The following is a 21,850-nucleotide window of genomic DNA, read 5'->3' as shown; positions in this document are numbered from 1 at the left end:
GGGCAAGAGAGAGACAGAGAAGGGGAAAGAGAGAGAGAGAGAGAGCCAGGGAGAGAAAGAAAGAAATTCTGAGATAGAGAGAGACAGCAATAGAGAGAGACAGAGAATGAGATACAGAGAGATAGATAGAGAGTTAGAGACAAAGAGAGAGGCAAAGGGTGACAGGGAGAGGCAGAGAGAGGCACAGAAAGGCGGAGAGAGGCAGGGAGAGGCAGGGAATGGCAGGCACAGGCAGAGAGAAACACAGAGAGTCCAAGACATGGGAACACCACCACCAGGAAGTTCCCCTCCAAGTCGTACACCATCCTGGCTTAGAAATATCTCACCATCCCTACACTGTCACTGGGCTGAAATCCTGGAACTCTCTCCTTAACAGCACGGTAGCTGTAAAAACACCACATGGACTGTGGAAAAAAACAATAAAATGGGGAAATAAAAATACATCTGAACTTACCCTGTATATTTTAAAATGGAACACCAATAAAATGGGAAAATAAGAATATTAGCCCAAACTGTTTTTTTTATTCTGGGAGGCAACCACCATCAAAGGCAATTTGGGAGGGGCAATTAATGCTGGCATGGTCATCGATGTCCACATTCTACAAATGAATAAAAGAAACATTGGTGACATGCCAAAGAGAGGCTGTGAACTGACAGGGACTTGCACATTTGGCACTATGCATTGCCGCTAGCCAGCAACATTGGCTGCAAATTAAGTGCAAATTAGCACATAAAAGCAGAAAGCATGCTAGCTCTCTTCACCCAGACTAGCTGCATCACATTGCACGTGGCCAATGGCCAAAAGTTTGAATTCAAATAGATTTTAAGCAGAGTCTCAAAAGAGCAAAGGTTGTCAGAGTGGTTTAGGCAGAAAATTCCAGAATTTAAGGCTTGAAGACAGAGACACCAACAAAGAAGCAATTAAAATATGGATGCAAGAGTCAGAAATGGTGCAGGACAGAGATCTTGGAGGATTGTAGGGCCAGAGGGGGATATAAAGGTAGGGACATTAGAGGGCTGATTTAGAAACAAGGATAAGAATTTTAAAATTGAGGGATTGCCAGAGCTGAACCTGGTTGATTAGCACAGGGTGAGTGAAAGGAATTTAGAAGCATAGAACCTCATTGAGTCTGCACTGACTCAACATCTTACCCAGGCCTCAGCCACTGCCCACCTACCGCGCTTTGCGGTGAATGAATCATGTAGATTCATCCCACCAATCCACCTGACCTACACATCTTGGGATACTAAAGGACAATTTACTGTGGCCTAACCTGCACGTCCTTGGACCACCTGGGGGAAACCAGAACACCTGGAGGAAACCCGTCTTGCGGTCAAATGCAATGTCAAGGCTGTGAACAATCTGGTTCAGCCTCAGACAACTATTTGCAAGACAGATGGAGAACGTGGCTAATAAAGTGTTTGTGGGGAAAACACAAAACAATGGCTTCAGAAGTCTAAACATTTAATTGGAAGAAATTGCTGCTCATTCACTCATTAATTTGTGGAAGAGATACCGGCACAGAACAATTTCATAAAAGGGTCTTAAAACAGGGTAAAAACTCAGATTAAAGTTTTGAATTGGTTGAATGTTTATTTCAAGAAGGAGCCAGGCTGATGGAGGATTACTTAATCCAAAATGGCAGGCAGTGCATTTTCTGTGTGTATCAATTTAATCACGATCAACAACCAAAATTGATAAGTTTGGTAACCACAATGCACCTAAACTTTTTGGTTAGTTTTCTGACAATGGTCGTAGGATAATTGCAGTTAATTCAACAGTCTGTAACCTGCATAAGATACCATCAATTTCCTACTCCCCTTCAAGATCAGGAGAACTTCAGCTGATGGTTTTTAAAAAAAGTACTTTTCAATCATTTGTTTCTGTAACGGTTTCAATTTCTATCTCAGTAACTCAGTGATGCTTGGATATAAATGTAGTTTTAGATCAGCAACTTAAATTGATGAAGGGGAAATTTAGCTCATGTCAGAAAATTGTTCTTCAATCAAAGCCTTACAGACCTTTGGAACGTATTTTCAGAAGGCAGAAACCTTAAATACAGTTGAATACCATGGGATATTCTGTCTAAATAAATAAGTTAGTGACTTTACCCTTACAGTGCTATGCCCCTGTTGCCTTGCTCAAGCTTAGCTGCTGCAGCACTTATCCTATTTTGACAAATGACTGGATCCAAGATGTATCTATAGCAAGCTTTAAAGTTCTGGCATCTGATTAGGGAATAAAAATAACCCGTGGAATTGATTTTCAGAAAATCTGGAACTTGAATATTAAAAAAAACCGAAGTTAAATTGCCGTAATAAGTTTATGCAAAACTTGGGAAAAGGACAGAGATGGCAAACAGAGAAAGGTGTATTGATCATTATTTTATATTATTAATATTTCTGTCAGAAAATTTATCCTGATATTTTGATAATTTTACTCTTCCACATTTGTATTAGTTAGCATTACAATTAGCAATAATTTAAAATAGCCAAAAGCAGCTGAAATTCCACTTTAGGCTGAAGTCACAGCCTCGGGTTTAAAACACCTCCTTTCTCATTACACCAGCTCCAATTGAAATATTATTGGCATAATAATAGTCTCAAACCATATTTTCTTGGATTATCAGATTTCGTACTGCACAGAGTTAAAAGGAATAAGCTGACAGCAACCAATGAACAGAGAATGGACTAGTGTTAAGCAGGGGGCTTTGACCATTTAAATCACAATTCTTAATAGCATGTAAGGAGTTAACTCCCTATGCCAGCTCTCTGAAAGGCGTATGTACTTGGTCCCACATTGTTGCTAGTAGAATATGTACTGCAACAGCTCTGACTACTATGCAATGACTGTAATGATCTGTCTCCCTGAATCACAGTGATCTAAGTGCTACATGTAGTAAGCTGACCCACAGCCTTTTGGTTTTTCATTTCCAATATTCCTAACCTCTGTTGTCTGCCAGTTACCTCCCTGACTCCTTTGCATCGAATCCAACATCTTGCTCACAAGTCCCCTTTATGTTATTAAAAACATGAAATAGTTTAGATTCTGCTTCATTTCATCCTTTTCCATTATTAAATTGTATCTTTTAACACAATTTAACAACAGTTAAATAACCAATTTTGTTTTCAATCACTACTGCCGCTATTCATAAACGTCAGCTCCTCCAACATTGAGCTTGCATCAATGTAATGGTCAGCTTGCTATTTGTGATATTGAGACGCTTGTGATTCAGAGGGCACTGAGATTTATTCTGTATTCATCCATGGGACGTGTGTGATTCTGGCAAGCCCATCAGATATTGCTCATTAATAATTCCGCTTGAGAAGGCGGTGTTGATCTGCTTTCTTGATCCACTGATTTTCACAGTAACTTCATTGCGTTGTTAATGTAAACCAACTTGTGACATTAATAAATAAACTTTAGACTCTGCAATGCTGCTTGAGAAGGAGCTCCAGGCATCTAACTCAATGACAGTGAAGGAATGGCTATATATTTCCCAGGTTAGGATGGTGCGTGGCTTGGAGGGGAACTGGTGGTGCTCCCATATGTCTGCTGGTAGAGTGGGTTTGGAAGGTGCAGCTGAAGGGGCCTTGGCGAGTTGCTGCAGTGCATCTTGTGGATGGCTCACACTGGTACCACTGTGTGCTGGTAGTGGAGAAAGTGCACGAGGTGCTGATCAATCAGGCTGTGTTGCCTTGAATGGTGTTTAACTTCTTGAATGCCGTTGGAGCTGCACTCATCAAGGGAAGTGGAGAGTACTACATCATTCTCCTGGCTTGTGCTTTGTAGATGGTGGATAGGCCTCAGTGAATCATAAGGTGAGTTAAGTACCTCAAAATTCCCAGCCTCTGACCTGCTCATGTAACCACAGTAACGTATATGGGTGGCTCAAATTACTTTCTGGAATGGTAACCTCTTGGATATTGACGGTAGGAGATTCACTCATGGTCACATTCTGTGTGCCCTATTTTATCATTTCGATTCTAAGTGCTGGGCGAACTTGAAACTGGGAGTGTTTCAGATCTGACTTTTAGACCCGTTCTCAGATGCCCCCATACGCACTCTGTCAGGAAAAACATCAGCGATTCCAAATCGTGCTGCATGAGCTTGTGGGTGGGGCTTAACATGCCCAAAATCCTGCAGCTCTGATTGGTGCCTCCAATAGCGTGTGCGCAGAAAATAAAATGATAAAATGCGGCTTCCCTGCCACATCACTCCCGGGCCAGATAATACTTCTCCTTTGCCCCCACAGACATTGCCCCACCCCACAACCCCCTTATCCCACCACCCGCTCCATCACCCAGATCGAATGCGGGCCCCTCTCCCCCCTTCACGCCTATTGATCTCAGGCAATGTGGCAGCAGACAACCCCTGCCCCTGCCCCGAACTCAAGCAGAGAGCCATCGGATGCTTGGCACTAACGAGAGCGCTCGAATTGGACTCATAGGGAGCATGTCTGTTTCGTGCCGATTCTGGAAGGGTGGACACGGTGATAAAGGGGAAACTGCAAGTAAGGTTGGGCATGCAGCCCATTAAGCCAATTTAAATGAATGGAAATGCATTTAAATAGTCCTGATCGCGTCCATTTTCGGGCCTTGGTAATGGGGGAAACAGCGCAGACCACGCTACACACCTCGTGCCCGACTTTACCAAGTTTTCACACCCAAAAATGGGCGCAACTTTATGGTGAAATCAGGCCTGTCTTGTAGAAGATGGTCTTTGCCTGACATGATTGTTACTTGTCATCTACCAGCTCAAGCCTGAACGTTATCCAGGCCTTTCTGCAAAAAATACTGAACAATGTGCAATTGTCAGTGATCATCCCCACTTCAGGCCTTATGTAGTGAAGATCATTGATAAAGTGGTTAAAAATGATTGGATCAAGGAGCTTGTCCTAAGGAACTCCAGCAGCAATGTCCTGGGGTTGAGACCATTGAAATCCAACAACCATCTTCCATGACTCTAACTAGTAGCGAGCTTACTTCCTAATTTCCATTGACTTCAATTTTGCCAGGCCTTCTTGATGCTACCCTCGTAGCATGTTGTCTTGATGTCAAGGGCAATTCATCTCACCTAACTCACCTCTGGAATTCAACTCTTCTGTCCAACTTGAACTAATGCTGCAATGGGGCCTGGTGCCAAATGGCCCTGCCAGAACCCAAACTGAGGATTAGTGAGCAGGTTATTGCCAGCAAGTGGCACTTGATAGCACTATTGATGACATGGTCCACCACTTTTCTGATGATTGAGAAGCGACGGTTAATTGGCAAGCTGAATTTGTCCTTCTTTGTGTGGACAGGGCATAACTGGAAAATTTTCAACATTGTAGGGTAGGTGCCAGTGCTGTATCTGTATTGGAGCAGCTTGGCAAAGGGAAATTATTAGTTCTGAATCACAAATCCATTAATCAGGCTACAGCTGCTACAGTACCTCCTGTGCCGGTGTTGGAAGCCAGATTACTAACATAATGAATACTTGCAGGCAGTGAAAAGCATTCCACCAATTCAGTATGTTCCGAAGATCCTTTCACAATGTTATGTTAATAGTTTGAATTATGAGAGATTGAAACACTGGTGTCTACCTTAACAGTACTCAATCCCTCATCCTGACATATGAACTTACTGAGATCAGAATCTAAAACCTGCCACCCAGACAGTGTAATGCTGGAACCAACTGCATGGACACCATTCATTTTGAATTAAGCAGGCATCTTTAACCATAGAGATTTAATCAATTTTGGTTAATGAATTAAGTTAAAATATACAAAGATAGGGAAAAACTAGATACTTCCAACAGGTCTTCATGTATATCCTTGCATACTTGCATCCTTGCATAGTTTCCATAATGTTTTAAATCATGCTCTTGTAGAAAAATCGGGAACATGTGAATGAATGCCAAAACTAATGCCAGTGTTAACGAAACAGTGGTTGCCAATCCCTATGGAATCTGATCCAGCAGTTCCAGTGCAATGGATCTGTATCACTGCCCACACACAATAGCCCCAGACTCCAGGCCAAATCTGAGGGAAAGGCACTTCAGAATGCCTACCCAGAACTGCCAGCTGGAATATCAGACTGGCACTGGAGTGAGTGCATGGTCGAGAGCCCAGAAAATGTCCTTTGCTTTATATCTTCTGCTGTAAATGGAGCAAGGATGCCTCTTCAGTTAGGCAATTAGTCCCGAGTAAAGGGTTTGGGCCTCAATGTCCTAGTGAGCATGAGTCCTGTGAAGGGCAGTTAACCAGGAATTTACTCAGCATGGGGAAGACCTAGGCAAGATCTTTGAGCAAGGCCTCCTATCAGGTGAGTAGAAATCAAGATTTCCATTTTTCTGAGACATTGAAGGACCAACAGACAGAACGGTCATTACCTTTCAGCATCATCACGTGAAAGTGGATGCAGCACAACAACACAGAAATAAATTGATTGCTGTAAGTATGCTAACTTCAGACTTCACTGCATTACACTTCAATTGAAGAAATCGCTGTTTGATTTCTGACTGTTCTATTTTTAGAGAACCACTCTTATTAAAATTCTTTCAAATCGTTCTTGGGGAGATTCATGAATTTCAATTAAGTTTTATATTTAAGATTCTCTGTGTACTGATTGTACACTTGAGGCAAAGGATGACACCAATTTTGTAAATTAAAGCTATTATGAAGACTTTTGCTCACCAATAACAGTAATTGATGCATCTCATTACTGTATGTTATAGAGGAAGTGTTTGTAACTAGCAATTTCCATTTACTATAGACCAAGCATCCTCTGCCTGCTTGATTGCTCATAATGAAACGCTAATGGAGATGCCTGAGAATGATCTGCTTCCCACCTCGCTCCCTTTTTGCACCTGTGCAATGAAGCAGAACGGGACAATGTTGGAAAGGAGAAACATAAATTTGTTTTAATACTGGAATTTGGGTAGAAAATAAAATTTGCATATCCTGCTACCATTTAAAAAAAGTAGCAAGAACAGATTCAAATTCCTTCAAACTTTGGTGGGGATGTTAGAGGGAGAGACGGGGAGGTCATGGAGAGAGATTCAAAGGTCAGAGGGAGTGGCGGCGAGGTTGGAGGGAGCGGCGGCGAGGTCAGAGGGAGCGGCAGCGAGGTCAGAGGGAGTTAAGTTGGAGTCCTGCAGTTTCCTTCAAAAGTTCTAACAACCTGTTGGGAGAGAACGTAAATGTTCGTAAATGCTCATTCCTCGCTTAGACTGCGTTAAAATTTTTAGTGGTATAGTTTGAGGTTAGTGCATTGCTATTTCAGATCTTTAACATTTTAATTTCCTAAGCAACTCAAACTCGCCCATTTTGGACATTAAAATTACCTTCTTTATTTTATCAAGCCTGTCCTTTGAGTATTTTGAGAGGGGGCATCCAGTCACTTTTGAGATCTTATGTTTTGCAGGGTGTTTTTTAGGGAGGCTTTGATGAGTGAAAAATTTTGACTCATGCCACCAATCCAATGATGGGACAGGGGTCAACAGAGTTCAAGATACAATAAAGGTCCTCTTCAGGTACAAACAACATGCCGGATAGTTCCTGGAATCAGGGTTCTCCGTCTGAGAGATATGTTGAAGACTCATAATAATCTTATGCTCCACAAAATCCATGTCTCCAACAGCCAATAAGCCAGCTGCTCCTATATCCATGGATACAACGTCATGACTAGCCATTATCAACCATAATGTTTCCTGGCTATATACATGAATAATTCAGCCTCTTTGCGATCCCTTGCCTTCCACCCCTGCCCCTTGCATGTAATTGTGAACCTCAGTGCCAGGCAAAACTGGTCAGGGGCCACACTGGCAGGCCATGTCAGGGAACTTAACAGGCACCTAAATGCTGATTATAAGGTCTAAGGACGAATTTACTCTGTTGGGCCTCATTGTTACACCATTGGGATTGCGTTTGGTTTGGCGTGCCATGGATTTAGACCCCAGTCTAACAGACACAGATCATTCTGAAACAGCATCCATTTCATAATACTGAATTGTCATCCTAGCCCTTGGCAATGCTTTTCCACAGATGTGATGAATGTGCTGATTATTATACAATGACATTCCCCTTTTGCTGATTAAATACCTGGATAAATGCCAGTTTAACACACATTCCAAATTGCCTCATGTCCAAAAATTGCAATGTGAACCATAATGAATATTTTTAGCATTTTTCCATTATCTTAAAATTTTCAATAAAACAATCTTACAAGCATAAAGAGGCAGAGGCGACATCTATTGCTGAGATAGCATTTATGCTGATGTATAGCTGAGGACTCTCCAAAGCTTGTGATTAGCTGAGCATATTCAATTAGCAGAAACTTACATTTTGGTCCCGCAGAAGCTGTGCCTGTGATGGTAGACCGGGGGCCTCCTTTCATTGGAAAGCCACCCTTTCCTCTACGTGTGACAGGTATTGTGACACGCGGGCGTTTTATTGGTATAACAGCACGGGGTGGTGGTGGAACACGGCCGTGGTAATCAAACATCCTGAGAACAAAACAGAAGCATTTACGGTCAGAATACATGATGCAAAGGTGGCTTTACTTCCATGTTTAAATGGCAAAGTTAGCACCCATATGCTGGTTTATGAGACACTAAAATAACTCAAACAAATGATATCAGCCACACCAAGCCACTTAATGAATGGACGTGCTTCACAGGCGTCACAGCTTCTCAGTTTTACACTCTGGGATTGAGATTGTCACCTAACATGGATGACAAAAACATATGGTGAGCTTTCAATTCCCTTTTGGCTGCAGCCTCATGTTAATTGTGGTGTAGTTAGGAGTTTGTCAGATGTGTGGTGCCATTTGTTGTTTTGTCGTTTGGCTGAATTTGACAAAAAGGGAAAAATAAATGAAACTCAGCCACGGTTTACTGATTTTCTGTAAATTGCTGGTGTCTCCCCTGTGGCCTTGAATGGAGGGAGTGAAGGTAAGGAGCAGAATTCTGCTGGGGCAGGGTTAGTTGGCAGGGGATATTTGGACTTGGGCAATCAGATGTCACTCACTTTCCACTTTAAATCACAGGTTTAAAATGGGAAGTAAATGACAGCTGACTGCCAAAGTTGCATAACAGGACCAGAACTCATTCCTCATGTACCTGTCGCCATTTTAACAACTGGGCTTGTGTCTGTGTTTCCCACCTCATTACCATGTTTCTATCACATTCACAAAGATAGGAACCAGTGGTTTAAATGTCATTCTCCTGGGTCTTGGAAAACCTAGCAGTGAAATGGAGAGCCAGTGATAGTCCTCCAATGGCTTCCAACTGTTGCCTTCTGCTTTCCAATTGGCAGCTGGCCAGCCTGCTAATTTTGCCAGTTGCTGGATGTGAAAAAGAACCAAAAAAAAATGATGTTGAGGTTCTGATTGTATTTTTTGACTTTAGCAATCTTGGCAAGGGGAACTTGGACAGATGTTGGGGCTTGCCTTTGAAAAGGGTCGAAATGCCTACTTTTAAGTGTGGTTAATGGATCCCTCTTGTTTGTCTTAACCCAAAATGACGGGCATGCTCTTCTAGCTGGAAATGCGTACATGCTCCTTCCCCATCGTATTGGGGTGGTGCAGTACCCAAATCTTGTGTGGATCAGTATCTGGACCATGAGAGTTTAGTGGAAAATGATATTTTTTGATCAGGGTGACAGCGCTGGTCTTCTCCTGTGCTTTACATATCTTTATTCTTATGTACCATTGCCAGATAAAACATTTTAAATCTGTTTAGGCCCAATTGCTTCATGCTTTTATACTTTTCACATTTGAACTGAACTTAATACGATAATTACACACACCCATCATTTCATCTCACTAAAATCTTAGTGACAACATGGTACAGTTTCCCAAATATTGTTAAATTGGTGTTAAGAATATTGAACAATTTGCATAATTGATGCATTGCAAAAGAAATGACTGCAATTTATAAAATCTCCAGGTAATCAGGAGCAAATGGCAACAAAGAATAAGAAACAACCTCAAAGTGTGTTTCGCTGCATTGATTATTTTATTGGCATGGAGTACTGAAGACAGATTAATTAATTATAGACAAATTCATTATACACTGAACAAATGTCAAGATCACTGAACCATCCTAGGTCAGCGACTGAAGGCTGGATTCTTTGACCTCATCTGCAGCTGAGATTTTCCGGTCCCAATTCCAAGCAACTTTGCTGGAAGCAGTTTCAATACAGCAGCAGCTAACTGCCCAGCAGCTCATAGCTACATAAGCCTGGTAATAGGCCAAATTTGGAAAGGGAGATGGCGGGAGTAAAATTTCCCGACAGCAGACAGGCCACATGCAGAGTCTGGAGCCTGGAACTGACTTGGAGACAGCATTAGATTTGGATTGATGCCTCCTCTCCATCACCCCAGCACATAGACTATTGGGTTGCGATTGGTCACCCAGTGGGTAGATTACCCCACCTCAATGATTTTCCTACAGCATGTGTTTTAATTTTTTAATGCTGCAGGAAACACCTTTATTCTGAAGTGCTCTGGCGGTCTCTTGTCTGCTTCAGCAGCACCCACCTATCCCGGTAGGTCATATCTTGCAGCAGGCTCTCTGATCAGGCCTTCTGCTTCCTTGGTCCATGTGCAATCCTTAACTGCACAGACTCCCAATGGCAGGAGATCATGCATGCTGCCATAGCCACTTCCACTTATGAACCAGAATTAAGACTGATGTTATAATTGTGACCCAGCTCGCAACATTGAAGTCCTTGAGTTTCAGGCTATGTCGATCTTTTGAACATATGTTAAATCCATTTCTTGTGCATATTTACCAGAAATGTGCAATGCTGGTCTAGCCAGTGACACCCTCATTGATGAAGGAACTTTTAAAAAGTCATGCAGGAAAATAGAAATTTGGATAAACCTTTTGAACATTGGATTTAGGAATATCGTGATCTCTTTGTCCATTAGTTCTGGCATCAGTTACTTTAGTACTAAGTTATCAAGTTAGAATAGTCACAATGGAAATGGTGGAATTATGTTGGACTCTGATATTTGTGCTGAGGCATAGAATCAACGTGAAGACTATTGCATAGGAAAAGGCAACATTCAAGAGCTGGAGTGTAAAGCATTGCTGCACGTGTAGATGCATTGATTAAGAAAGGATTCAGTGTTCTCTGTGCTTCGCCATTCACTCCCAACACCAAACCCAATTCCCTTCCCATCCATGATTGCAAACATTCTCATTACTAAAATTAAAAGAGAAATTGCTGGACAAACTCAGCAGGTCAGGCTGCACCTGTGGAGAAAGAAACAGAGTTAACATTTCAGATCTAAATCATCCTTTTTACAGAATTTGCCATCACTCGCTGGGACGCGTTCTCACCTTTGCCCATACACAGCAGTTTGGTGTGCGGATTATGTGCCTTTTAAACTAATGAAAGGAAAACCAGGTGGCGATCCATCCTGCTGGAACAAATGTTCGGGCAGCTGAAGGTGAAAATGTACGCCCTCATCAGATCAACGATGGCTAGTCAAAACTAACAGCCCAACAGAGGAGAACAAAAACAATTCTGGAAGCTAAAGACAGTAAGGGGTAACCGGCTTGTTACCCCTCAGATCATTCATTTTTTAAAATTCATTTTTATGGGATATGGGTGTCACTGGCTGGCCAGCATTTATTGCCCATCCCTAGTTGCCCTCACTCAGAAGGCAGCTGAGAATCAACCACACTGCTGTGGGTCTGGAGTCACACGTAGGCCAGACCTGGTAAGGAAGACAGATTTCCTTCCCTAAAGGACATTAGTGAACCAGATTGTTTTTTCCAACAATTGACAATGATGTTATGGTTATTATTAGACTTTTAATTCCAGATTTTTATTAAATTGAAATTCCACCATCTGCCATGTCGGGATTTGAACCCAGATCCCCAAAGCATTATCCTGCATCTCTGGATTACTAGTCCAGTGATAATTCCGTTGTGCCACTGCCTCCCTGCATTCATTCAATTTAATGTACAGTAAATCATCCACAGTGTGTGCACTTCATATGATTGTTGATGGTGGGTAAGGCTTCCTGACAGCAGCAGAAAATCAAATTATAATCCTATGGTGCTGTACCTTCAGAAATGGGTGGAAAAATAACAACTCTGCAACCCAGGTCACATATTCTAATATTACCCAAAACAGCATCTGATCAAGCTATGGAAATATTATACTTCCACATTTTTGTAGCTGTCACCTTCATTAAAGCTTGATCTTCTAGTTAAAAATGCACTCCTATTTTGACAACTATCCAGATGACCTTTAAAGAAATTCATCTTGAAACAAATACCAAGGTGCTGGTTTGAAAAGCTCCATTTGATCAAATTTCAGATGAGATTTATACTGGTGAGAAGAAGTCTGGAGGAGGCACTGATAAGACTGCATTATTCATGTTAACCCTGAATGAATAAACTGGTTTTGTGCCTTTTTTCCCCCTCGGAAGATTTATAACAACGGTTATATATTCTGCCAGAGCTTTGGCTTGACTTTTCAGATCGCAACTATCAGCATTATCATCAGGGAGAGGAGGAACATCAGTTATCGAACTGTGCTGGTGATTGATCGAAGTTGGTCACACTTTTAGCAAAGGCTGGGACAAAAACGTCATTCCTTGTCAGGCAGATTTTCCATTTGAGATTTGGAGAAGAATGGGACCACTATAAAGCTCAACATCTCATCGTTTGATTAAGCCTTCCACTGACACAAGAAGGAATTTGCATTTCTACATAAAGAACTTCTGTAGGGAAAAAGGGGATTTATCCAGGACCTAATCAGAATTGAATGTATTTGTGGCAGAGTCAGCAGGAAATGATGGTGAGGAATCACAGGACACAGAGACATTGTGGTTGTTATTTGACTAGTCATCCAGAGACTTGGACATAAATTTAAATCGCAACATGATGTCGAGAATGTTTAAATTTCACTAATTAATTAAAATTTTTAAAAACTACGGTGGCAAGGTAGCTAGCACTGCTACCTCACAGCTCCGGGTTCGATTCCCACCTTAGGTCACTATGTATGTGGAGTCTGCAGGTTTGAATCATAAAATCCCTACAGTGCAGAATGAGGCCATTCTGCCCTTTGGGCCTGCACTAACAACAATCATGCCCAGGCCCTATCCCAGTAACCCCACATATAAGAACATAAGAACTAAGAGCTGGAGTAGGCCACCTGGCCCCTCAAGCCTGTTCTGCCATTCAATAAGATCATGGGTGATCTTTTGGTGGACTCAGCTCTACTTACCTGCCCGTTCGCCATAACCCTTAATTCTTAACTGTTCAAAAATTTATCTATCCTTGCCTGAAAAACATTCAATGAGATAGCCTCAACTGCTTTACTGGGCAGAAATTCCACAGATTCACAACCCTTTGTGTGAAGAAGTTCCTCCTCAACTCAGTCCTAAATCTGCTTCCTCTTATTTTGAGGCTATGCCCCCTAGTTCTAGTTTCACCTACCAATGGAAACAACTTTCCTGCTTCTATCTTATCTATTCCCTTCATAATCTTACAAGTTTCAATAAGATCTCCCCTCATTCTTCTGAATTCCAATGAGTATAGCCCCAGTTTACTCAGTCTCTCCTCATAAGTCAACCCTCTCAAGTCCTGAATCAACCTACTGAAGAGTTGAGTCGATGGTTAAAAAGAAAAAGGAGGCTTATGTTCGGATGAGATTGGAGGGCTCAGATAGTGCACTAGAAAGCTTTAGATTGGCTAGGAGGGAGTTGAAGAGTGAGTTGAGAAGGGCTAAAAGAGGACATGAGAAGACTTTGGCTGATAGGATTAAGGAGAATCCTAAGGCATTCTATACGTATGTCAAGAACAGAAGGTTGGTCAGGGCAAGATTAGGGCCAGTTACAGACAGCAGGGGGAAGTTGTGTGTGGAATCGGAGGAGATTGGAGAAGTATTGAACCAATATTTCTCTTCGGTGTTCACGCAGGGGGACATGAATATAGCTGAGGAGGACATTGGGTTGCAGGGGTGTAAAATAGACAGTATTACGGTTGATAAAGAGGATGTGCTGGAAATTCTTGAGGGGCTGAAAATAGATAAGTCCCCTGGTCCGGATGGGATCTACCCTAGGATTCTCTGGGAGGCTAGAGAGGTGATTGCAGAGCCTCTGGCTCAGATCTTCAGGTCGTCATTGGTCTCTGGTGTAGTCCCGGAGGATTGGAGGATAGCGAATGTTGTCCCATTGTTTAAGAAGGGGAACAGAGACTTTGCCGGGAATTATAGACCGGTGAGTCTTACTTCTGTTGTGGGCAAGGTTTTAGAAAAAATTATTAGGGATAGGATTTATAGTTATTTGGAGTGTAATGAATTGATTAGAAATAGTCAGCATGGTTTTGTAGCGGGTAGGTCGTGCCTTACTAACCTTATTGAGTTTTTTGAGAAGGTGACCAAAGAGGTGGATGGGGGTAAGGCAGTTGACGTGGTATACATGGATTTTAGTAAGGCGTTCGATAAGGTTCACCATGGTAGGCTTCTGCAGAAAATGCAGATGTATGGGATTGTGGGTAATCTAGGAAGTTGGATCAGGAATTGGCTATCAGATAGGAGACAGAGGGTGGTGGTGGATGGTAAATATTCATCATGGAGTGCAGTTACGAGTGGTGTGCCTCAGGGATCTGTTTTGGGGCCACTGTTGTTTGTAATTTTTATTAATGATCTGGATGAGGGTATAGTTGGGTGGATTAGTAAATTTGCTGATGACACCAAAGTTGGAGGTGTGGTAGATTGTGAGGAAGGGTGTCATAGTCTGCAGGGAGACTTAGATAGGTTGCAGAGCTGGGCCGAGAGGTGGCGGATGGAATTTAATGCGGAGAAGTGTGAGGTAATTCACTTTGGTAGGAGCAACAGATGTGTCGAGTATAGGGCTAACGGGAGGACTTTGAATAGTGTGGATGAACAGAGGGATCTAGGTGTGTGTGTACATAGATCCCTGAAAGTTGGGAATCAAGTAGATAAGGTTGTCAAGAAGGCGTACGGTGTCTTGGCGTTTATTGGTAGGGGGATTGAATTTAGGAGTCGCAGTGTAATGTTGCAACTGTACACTACTCTAGTGCGGCCGCACTTGGAGTACTGTGTGCAGTTCTGGTCCCCGCATTACAAGAAGGATGTGGAGGCGTTGGAGAGGGTGCAGAGGAGGTTTACTAGGATGTTGCCTGGTATGGTGGGGAGGTCCTATGAGGAGAGACTGAGGGATCTAGGGTTGTTTTCGTTGGAAAGAAGGCGGCTAAGAGGGGATCTTATTGAAACATATAAGATGATTAGAGGTTTAGATAGGGTGGATAGTGATAGCCTTTTTCCTCGGATGGAGAAAGCTAGCACGAGGGGGCATGGCTTTAAATTAAGGGGGGGTAGCTACAGGACGGATGTCAGGGGTAGGTTCTTTACCCAGCGGGTGGTGAGGGATTGGAATGCCCTGCCTGCTGCAGTTGTAAATGCGTCTAGTTTGGGGGCGTTTAAGAGATCTCTGGATAGGTTTATGGACGAAAAGGGATTGGTATAGGCTAGTGGGTCATTGTTTTTGTAACTGGTCAGCGCAACATCGTGGGCCGAAGGGCCTGTTCTGCGCTGTAATGTTCTATGTTCTATGTTCTATGAATCTCCTCTGCACCCCATCCAGTGCCAGTATACCCTTTTTCAAGTAAGGAGATCAAAACTGTACATAGAACTCCAGTACAGCTTCACTAGCGCCTTATACAGCTGCAACATAAGAACATAACAACATAAGAAATAGGAACAGGAGTAGGCCATCTGGCCTTTCGAGCCTGCCCCGCCATTCAATAAGATCATGGCTGATCTGTCGTGGCTCAGTTCCACATTCCCGCCCTCTCCCCATAACCCTTAATCCCCTCTCTTATCAAAAACCCATCAACCCTCTTCTTAAAAATATTTAACAAGGTAGCCTCCACCACTTCAACAGGCAGAGAATTCCAGAGATTCACCACCCTTTGAGTGAAGAAGTTCTTCCTCAACTCCGTTCTAAACTGCCCCCCCTTTATCTTGAGGCTGTGCCCCCTAGTCCTACTGTCCTTTCTGAGCGGGAAGAGTCTCTCCACCTCTATCCTATCCATCCCATTCATCATCTTATACGTCTCAATGAGATCTCCCCTCATTCTTCTAAACTCTAACGAGTACAAGCCTAGTTTATTCAGCCTCTCCTCATAACTCAACCCTCTCAACTCCGGCATCAGCCTAGTAAACCTCCTCTGCACTCCCTCCAAGGCCAAAATATCCTTGCGTAAGTACGGCGCCCAAAACTGCACACAGTACTCCAGCTGCGGCCTCACCAATGCCCTATACAGCTGCAGCAAGACCTCCCTACTTTTATATTCAATCCCCCTTGCTATGAAGGCTAGCATCCCATTTGCCTTCCTGACCACCTGCTGCACCTGCAAGCTGGGTTTTTGCGACTCATGCACAAGGACCCCGAGGACCCTCTGCACCGCCGCCTGCTGCAGTTTTTCTCCACGTAAGTAATAGTCCTTCCTACCATTCTTCCTACCAAAGTGGACCACCTCGCACTTGCCAACATTAAATTCCATTTGCCATTTCCTGGCCCATTCGCCCAGCCTATCTAAATCCTTCTGCAGACTCTCCACACCCTCCGCACAATTTGCCGTTCCCCCAATCTTGGTGTCATCAGCAAATTTCGACACCCTACACTCGGTTCCCTCCTCCAGATCATCTATATAAATGGTAAAAAGCTGAGGCCCCAGCACCAACCCCTGGGGCACTCCACTAGTCACCATCCGCCAATCCGAATAGCACCCGTTGACCCCCACTCTCTGCCTCCTATATGACAACCAATCCTCTATCCACGCTAACACCCTACCCCCAACTCCATGTCCCTCGACCTTCTGCAATAACCTCTTGTGAGGTACTTTGTCAAACGCCTTCTGAAAATCCAGAAAGACCACATCCACCGGCTCTCCTCTATCGACCGCCCTAGACACATCCTCTTAGAACTCCAGTAAATTTGTCAGACACGACTTCCCTTTAATGAAACCATGCTGCGTCTGCTCTATCAAGCAATTCCCTTCAAGATGCCTCGCAATTTCCTCCTTAATGACGGATTCTAACATTTTACCTACCACAGACGTTAAACTAACCGGCTTATAATTCCCCGCCTTTTGCCTGGCACCCTTCTTAAACAACGGAGTAACATTAACCGTTTTCCAATCTTCCAGCACTTCCCCGGAATCCAGCGACGTCTGGAAAATAACCACCAAGGCATCCACAATCACCTCCGCCATTTCTTTCAGAACCCTCGGATGCATTCCATCCGGTCCTGGGGACTTGTCCACAATCAGCCCCTCCAGTCTGTCGAGCACCACCTCTCTAGTAACAGTAATGTCATGGAGACCCTCCAGTCCTACCACCGTTCCATCTCTAACACCCAGCAAATTATTCACGTCCTCCTCCGTGAAGACCGAAACAAAAAAGTTATTCAAGACCTCAGCCATTTCCCCATCCCCTACCACTAAGTCCCCCCTCTCATCCTCTAAGGGTCCAACGTTCACCCTAGCCAGCCTCTTCCTTTCTATATACTTATAAAAACTCTTGCTATCCTTTTTTATATTAAGCGCTAGCCCAGCTTCATAGTTTATCCTACCCATCTTTATCAATTTCTTTGTCAATCTTTGTTGACATTTAAACCTCTCCCAATCCTCTTCTCGCCCACTACTCTTAGCTACTCTAAACGCCTCTGCTTTTAATTTAACACTTTCCTTTACCTCCTTCGTTATCCACGGCTGATTACCTCTCCTCCTACGGTCCTTTTTGACCATCGGAATAATTTTCTGCTGAGCACCAAGAAAGATCTCCTTAAAAATCCTCCACTGCTCCTCAGCAGACCTACCTTCCAACACGCTCCCCCAGTCCACATTCGCCAATTCCTCTCTCATCCTACCGTACTCCCCTCTGTTCAAACAAAGGACGCGTGTCCAGGAACCCACTTTGTCGTCCTCCATCTGCACCAGAAACTCCGCCATACAATGATCACTCTCCCCAAGAGGATCCTTCACCGCAAGGTCCTTGATTCTACCCGCCTCATTACATAACACCAGATCCAAAACAGCTCGCTCTCTCGTCGGCTCCAACACACACTGTTCCAGGAAACTATCCCGGCAGCATTCCAAGAAAGCTCCATCCCTTTAGCAATGAAGGACAAAATTCCAATTGCCTTCTTAATTACCTGCTGTGCCTGCAAACAAAGTTCTTGAGATTCCTTCACAAGGACACCCAGGTCCCTCTGCACAGCAGCATGCTGCAATTTTTTTACTATTTAAATAATAGTCCATTTTGCTGTTATTCCTACGAAAATGGGTAACCTCACATTTACCAACATTGTATTCCATCTGCCAGACACTCGCCCACTCACTTAGACTATCTATATACCTTTGCAGACTTTCAGCATCCTCTGCACACTTTGTTCTTCCACCTATCTTAGTATCATCTGTGAATTTTGACACACTACACTTGGTCCCCAACTCCAAATCATCTATGTAAATCATAAACAATTGCAATCCCAACTCTCATCCCCGAGGCACACCACTAATCACTGATCACTAATCAGAAAAACAACCATTTACCCCTACTCTTTGCTTTCTGTTAGTTAATCAATCCTCTATCCATGCTAATACATTACCTGTAACATCGTGGACCTTTGTGTAGCAGTCTTTGGTGTGGCACCTTGTCAAGTGCCTCTGGAAATCCAGATACACCACATCCACAGGTTCCCCACTGTCCACTGCACATGTAATATTCTCAAAGAATTCCATCAAGTTAGCCAAACATGACCTTCTCTTCATGAACCCATGCTGCGTCTTATCAATGGGACAATTCACATCCAGACGTCTCGCTATTTCTTTCTTGATGATAGATTCATGCAATTTGTCTTACTAATGGGGCAATTTATATCCAGATGTCTCGCTATTTCTTTCTTAATGATAGATTCATGCATTTCCCTACTTCAGAAGTAAAATTCACCTCACTAATCTCCTTGACAATAAGGGCAATTTGCCATGGCCAATCCATCTAACCTGCACATCTTTGGACTCTGGGAGGAAACTGGAGCATCCGGAGGAAACCCATGCAGACATGGGGAGAAAGTTGAGTTTGGGGCGAGTGTGGTTTATGGGAGTCAGGCCCTCTGCCCTTGGAAACAGTTCACAGGCAGCCACAAGGGCAGCCAGATGCACAGGCGGGTTTGATGACAGGTATGTCTTGGTGCTCCAAAACTTCATCACACCTGTGAAAAAAAAGTAGCAAAAAAAAAGCCCTCCAGTCCTCACTCCTCACACCTGCTCTCCCCACGCCCTCCCCATACTTCAACCCCGCCAGCGCAGGCCAAATCACTCCCCACCTACCCCACCCTCATTGTCTTTCATTCCTTCCATACTGACCTAGGCTCATCCATTCACTCCATGGCACTTCATAACCACTATTCCAATGTGATGCATATTCATGTCAATTCAGGCCCCCTCACCCTTCTCCCTTTGCTCTTATACCCTCCATGTCCACTCACCTATTATACACTATGGGCAGATCTCAGGGCCCATGCTGAGACTAAATAAACTATTTAGGTGTCTATTAATGAATTTATTGTTTATAAAAGCTCTGATAAAAAAAACCACAACATTTAACCTTTAATCCACTCTAATCCAACAAGCATTTGTATTCACAACCCACTTCAAAGGCTTGATAAGGTCTTGGAACTGTCAAACTGTGAACTGACAAACACTCATAGTAATGACGGGTTGTAAAATCAAGCGTGCAGCACTAATCCGGTCATGGTATCCTTCAGACTTATGTCAATAGGCGGAGTGAAATAGTAAGCACTTTTTTCTTCAACAGTGCAGAGATTATTTCTCTAAATATTTAAGTATCTTACCAGTTTCCTTTGACAGCTCTTTTGGCAGTTTCACTGAACTCGACAGTTCCAATGAGCTTGTCCACTTTTTGCAATTCATAGAATCTATAGAATCCCTACAATGCAGAAGGCCATTTGGCCCATAATACTGCACTGAATCTCCAGAGACCACTGGCTGTTAAGCAGCGGATGCCTGACTTCAGATAAGGGGCTTTTGATGGATACTATTCCCTGGCCTCCCCCCCGCCCTTCCTGCTGAAACGTAACTCTTGATTTTTGGCTTTCACCCCACCCAAGTTCAAAACTCCCAGCAGCCTAAAAATTGAGGCTGGGCAGGAGATCATTAAGTCCTTGCCCACCCCAGTGTAAAATTGCTATGTGGTCAGGACGGGTGGAGACACAAGGGTCAATTTCAAGCTCCCCCCACACCCCTCCTCCCCCCATTCCCTGCTAAAAGCCGGTAATGAGAGGATTGTAAAATTCTGATCTACGATTCATCATCTATTTGAACCCCAGAATTTCCTTGCAACAAATTCAAATAAATGATTAGTCTCAACTTACGATGGCTAAATATTCTTTCTGAAAAGTTATATTCTATCCTCAATGATTGATTGCTATTCAGGTTCAGAAGCTAATTAAACAACACTTATTCACTATTGATATGAGTGTTGACAGTATCCAAAAAAAAGTTCGGTTTTATCATTAAAAAACCCAGTTCGTGAATGAAGAGAGTCTGTAATCTCAGTGGCTCCCACCTAGTTGACACTGAACACTTAATGATTTGCTGCATTATCTGTATTCTTTCCTTGTCACACAACATCAATTAGTTACATTCAGTGCAACAAACAAAACACAATCTCCATTATACTATGATAATCTCTCATCCAGTTTGTGAAAATATTTTTGTAGGGAGGATAATTAGGCAAGTATGAAAACTACCAGGCTGATTTGTAATCACAGGACTTGTCAAAATATATATACCCTGTGCTTGGCTTTCAATCCAAGATTCATTTAACATCATATATGTTTTTAATGATTGATTCATTAGACATTCTTGGAACTAAAAACCTAGTCAGAGTGTTAATTTCAAGACTATGTGAATTAATGGAGAGGTCTGTCAGCATGTACTAATAACATGTAGCCAAAGACAATCCGACAATACCAATATCTCTACACTACACTTGCATTTTATTTTGGTTTCTATGTTATTATTTATGAGTATCTATCATAAATTTTAGAACAAATGGTTCTCAGATTTTTTATCAGCCTGAAACACAGATGGTGGTGTAATAATAATAACACAAGTTTAAAAATCACATAAGCTGCAAGTCGTATCTTAGTCACACAGGGAAAGCTATGTGAAAACCATAGGTCTTGATTAAGAGGCAAGGATCATTTAATTGAATAATATGTAGCTACAGCTTAAGATGCCTATTAGAACAAGCAACAATAGAAAGGGAGGTTGATATACCATTGGTCAGAGATGTAGCTATCATTGCTTGATGGTATTATCACACACAAGTTACAATTGGACACTATACCGTTAGGTGGATAGAGATGATTTCTATAATTACTTGTAATCAAATCTGAAACTATAGTTGCTTGTGTATTTTTGAATTTGGCACTTTGACTGGTCTTTCAGGTTAGATTGGGGTCCTGTAGCACTACAGTGGTCAACAAATCATCTTGAATCACTCCAAGATTCCTGGCTTGGGTCACTGTCTGTGTGGAGTTTGCATGTTTTCCCCATGCCTCCTTGGGTTTCCTCTGGGCGCTCTGGTTTCGTCCCACAGTCCAAAGATGTGCAGGTTAGGTGCATTTGCTATGTTAAATTGCCACTTAGTGTCCCGGGATACCTAGATTAGGGGGATTAGCAGGGTAAATGTGTGAGGTTATGGGGATAGGGCCTGAGTGGGATTGCTGTTGGTGCAGACTCAAAGAGCCAAATGGCCTCCTTCTGCACTATGATTCTATGATTCCATGA

General features: G+C 42.9%; 1 protein-coding gene across 4 annotated transcripts in view; it reads right to left on the bottom strand.

The window, feature by feature from the left end:
- ralylb (RALY RNA binding protein like b) overlaps positions 1 to 21,850 on the bottom strand; it is an 876,105-nt gene that overhangs the window by 101,476 nt on the left and 752,779 nt on the right. For all 4 annotated transcript variants that reach the window (XR_013887728.1, XM_080194340.1, XM_080194342.1 and 1 more), the window contains one exon: positions 8,325 to 8,488. Coding sequence is in view for 3 of the 4 variants with exons in the window: in XM_080194340.1 (XP_080050466.1) it covers positions 8,325 to 8,488 (164 nt within the window). In the remaining variant the exon portion in view is untranslated. The remainder of the gene's footprint in view (positions 1 to 8,324; positions 8,489 to 21,850) is intronic.

Source organism: Carcharhinus amblyrhynchos, chromosome 8 (genome assembly GCF_965287045.1).
Source record: "Carcharhinus amblyrhynchos chromosome 8, sCarAmb.v2.hapA, whole genome shotgun sequence".
NCBI classification, from domain to species: Eukaryota; Metazoa; Chordata; class Chondrichthyes; order Carcharhiniformes; family Carcharhinidae; genus Carcharhinus; species Carcharhinus amblyrhynchos.
Note: the sequence above shows the minus strand (reverse complement) of the source record. Positions and strands in the feature narration are given on the sequence as shown.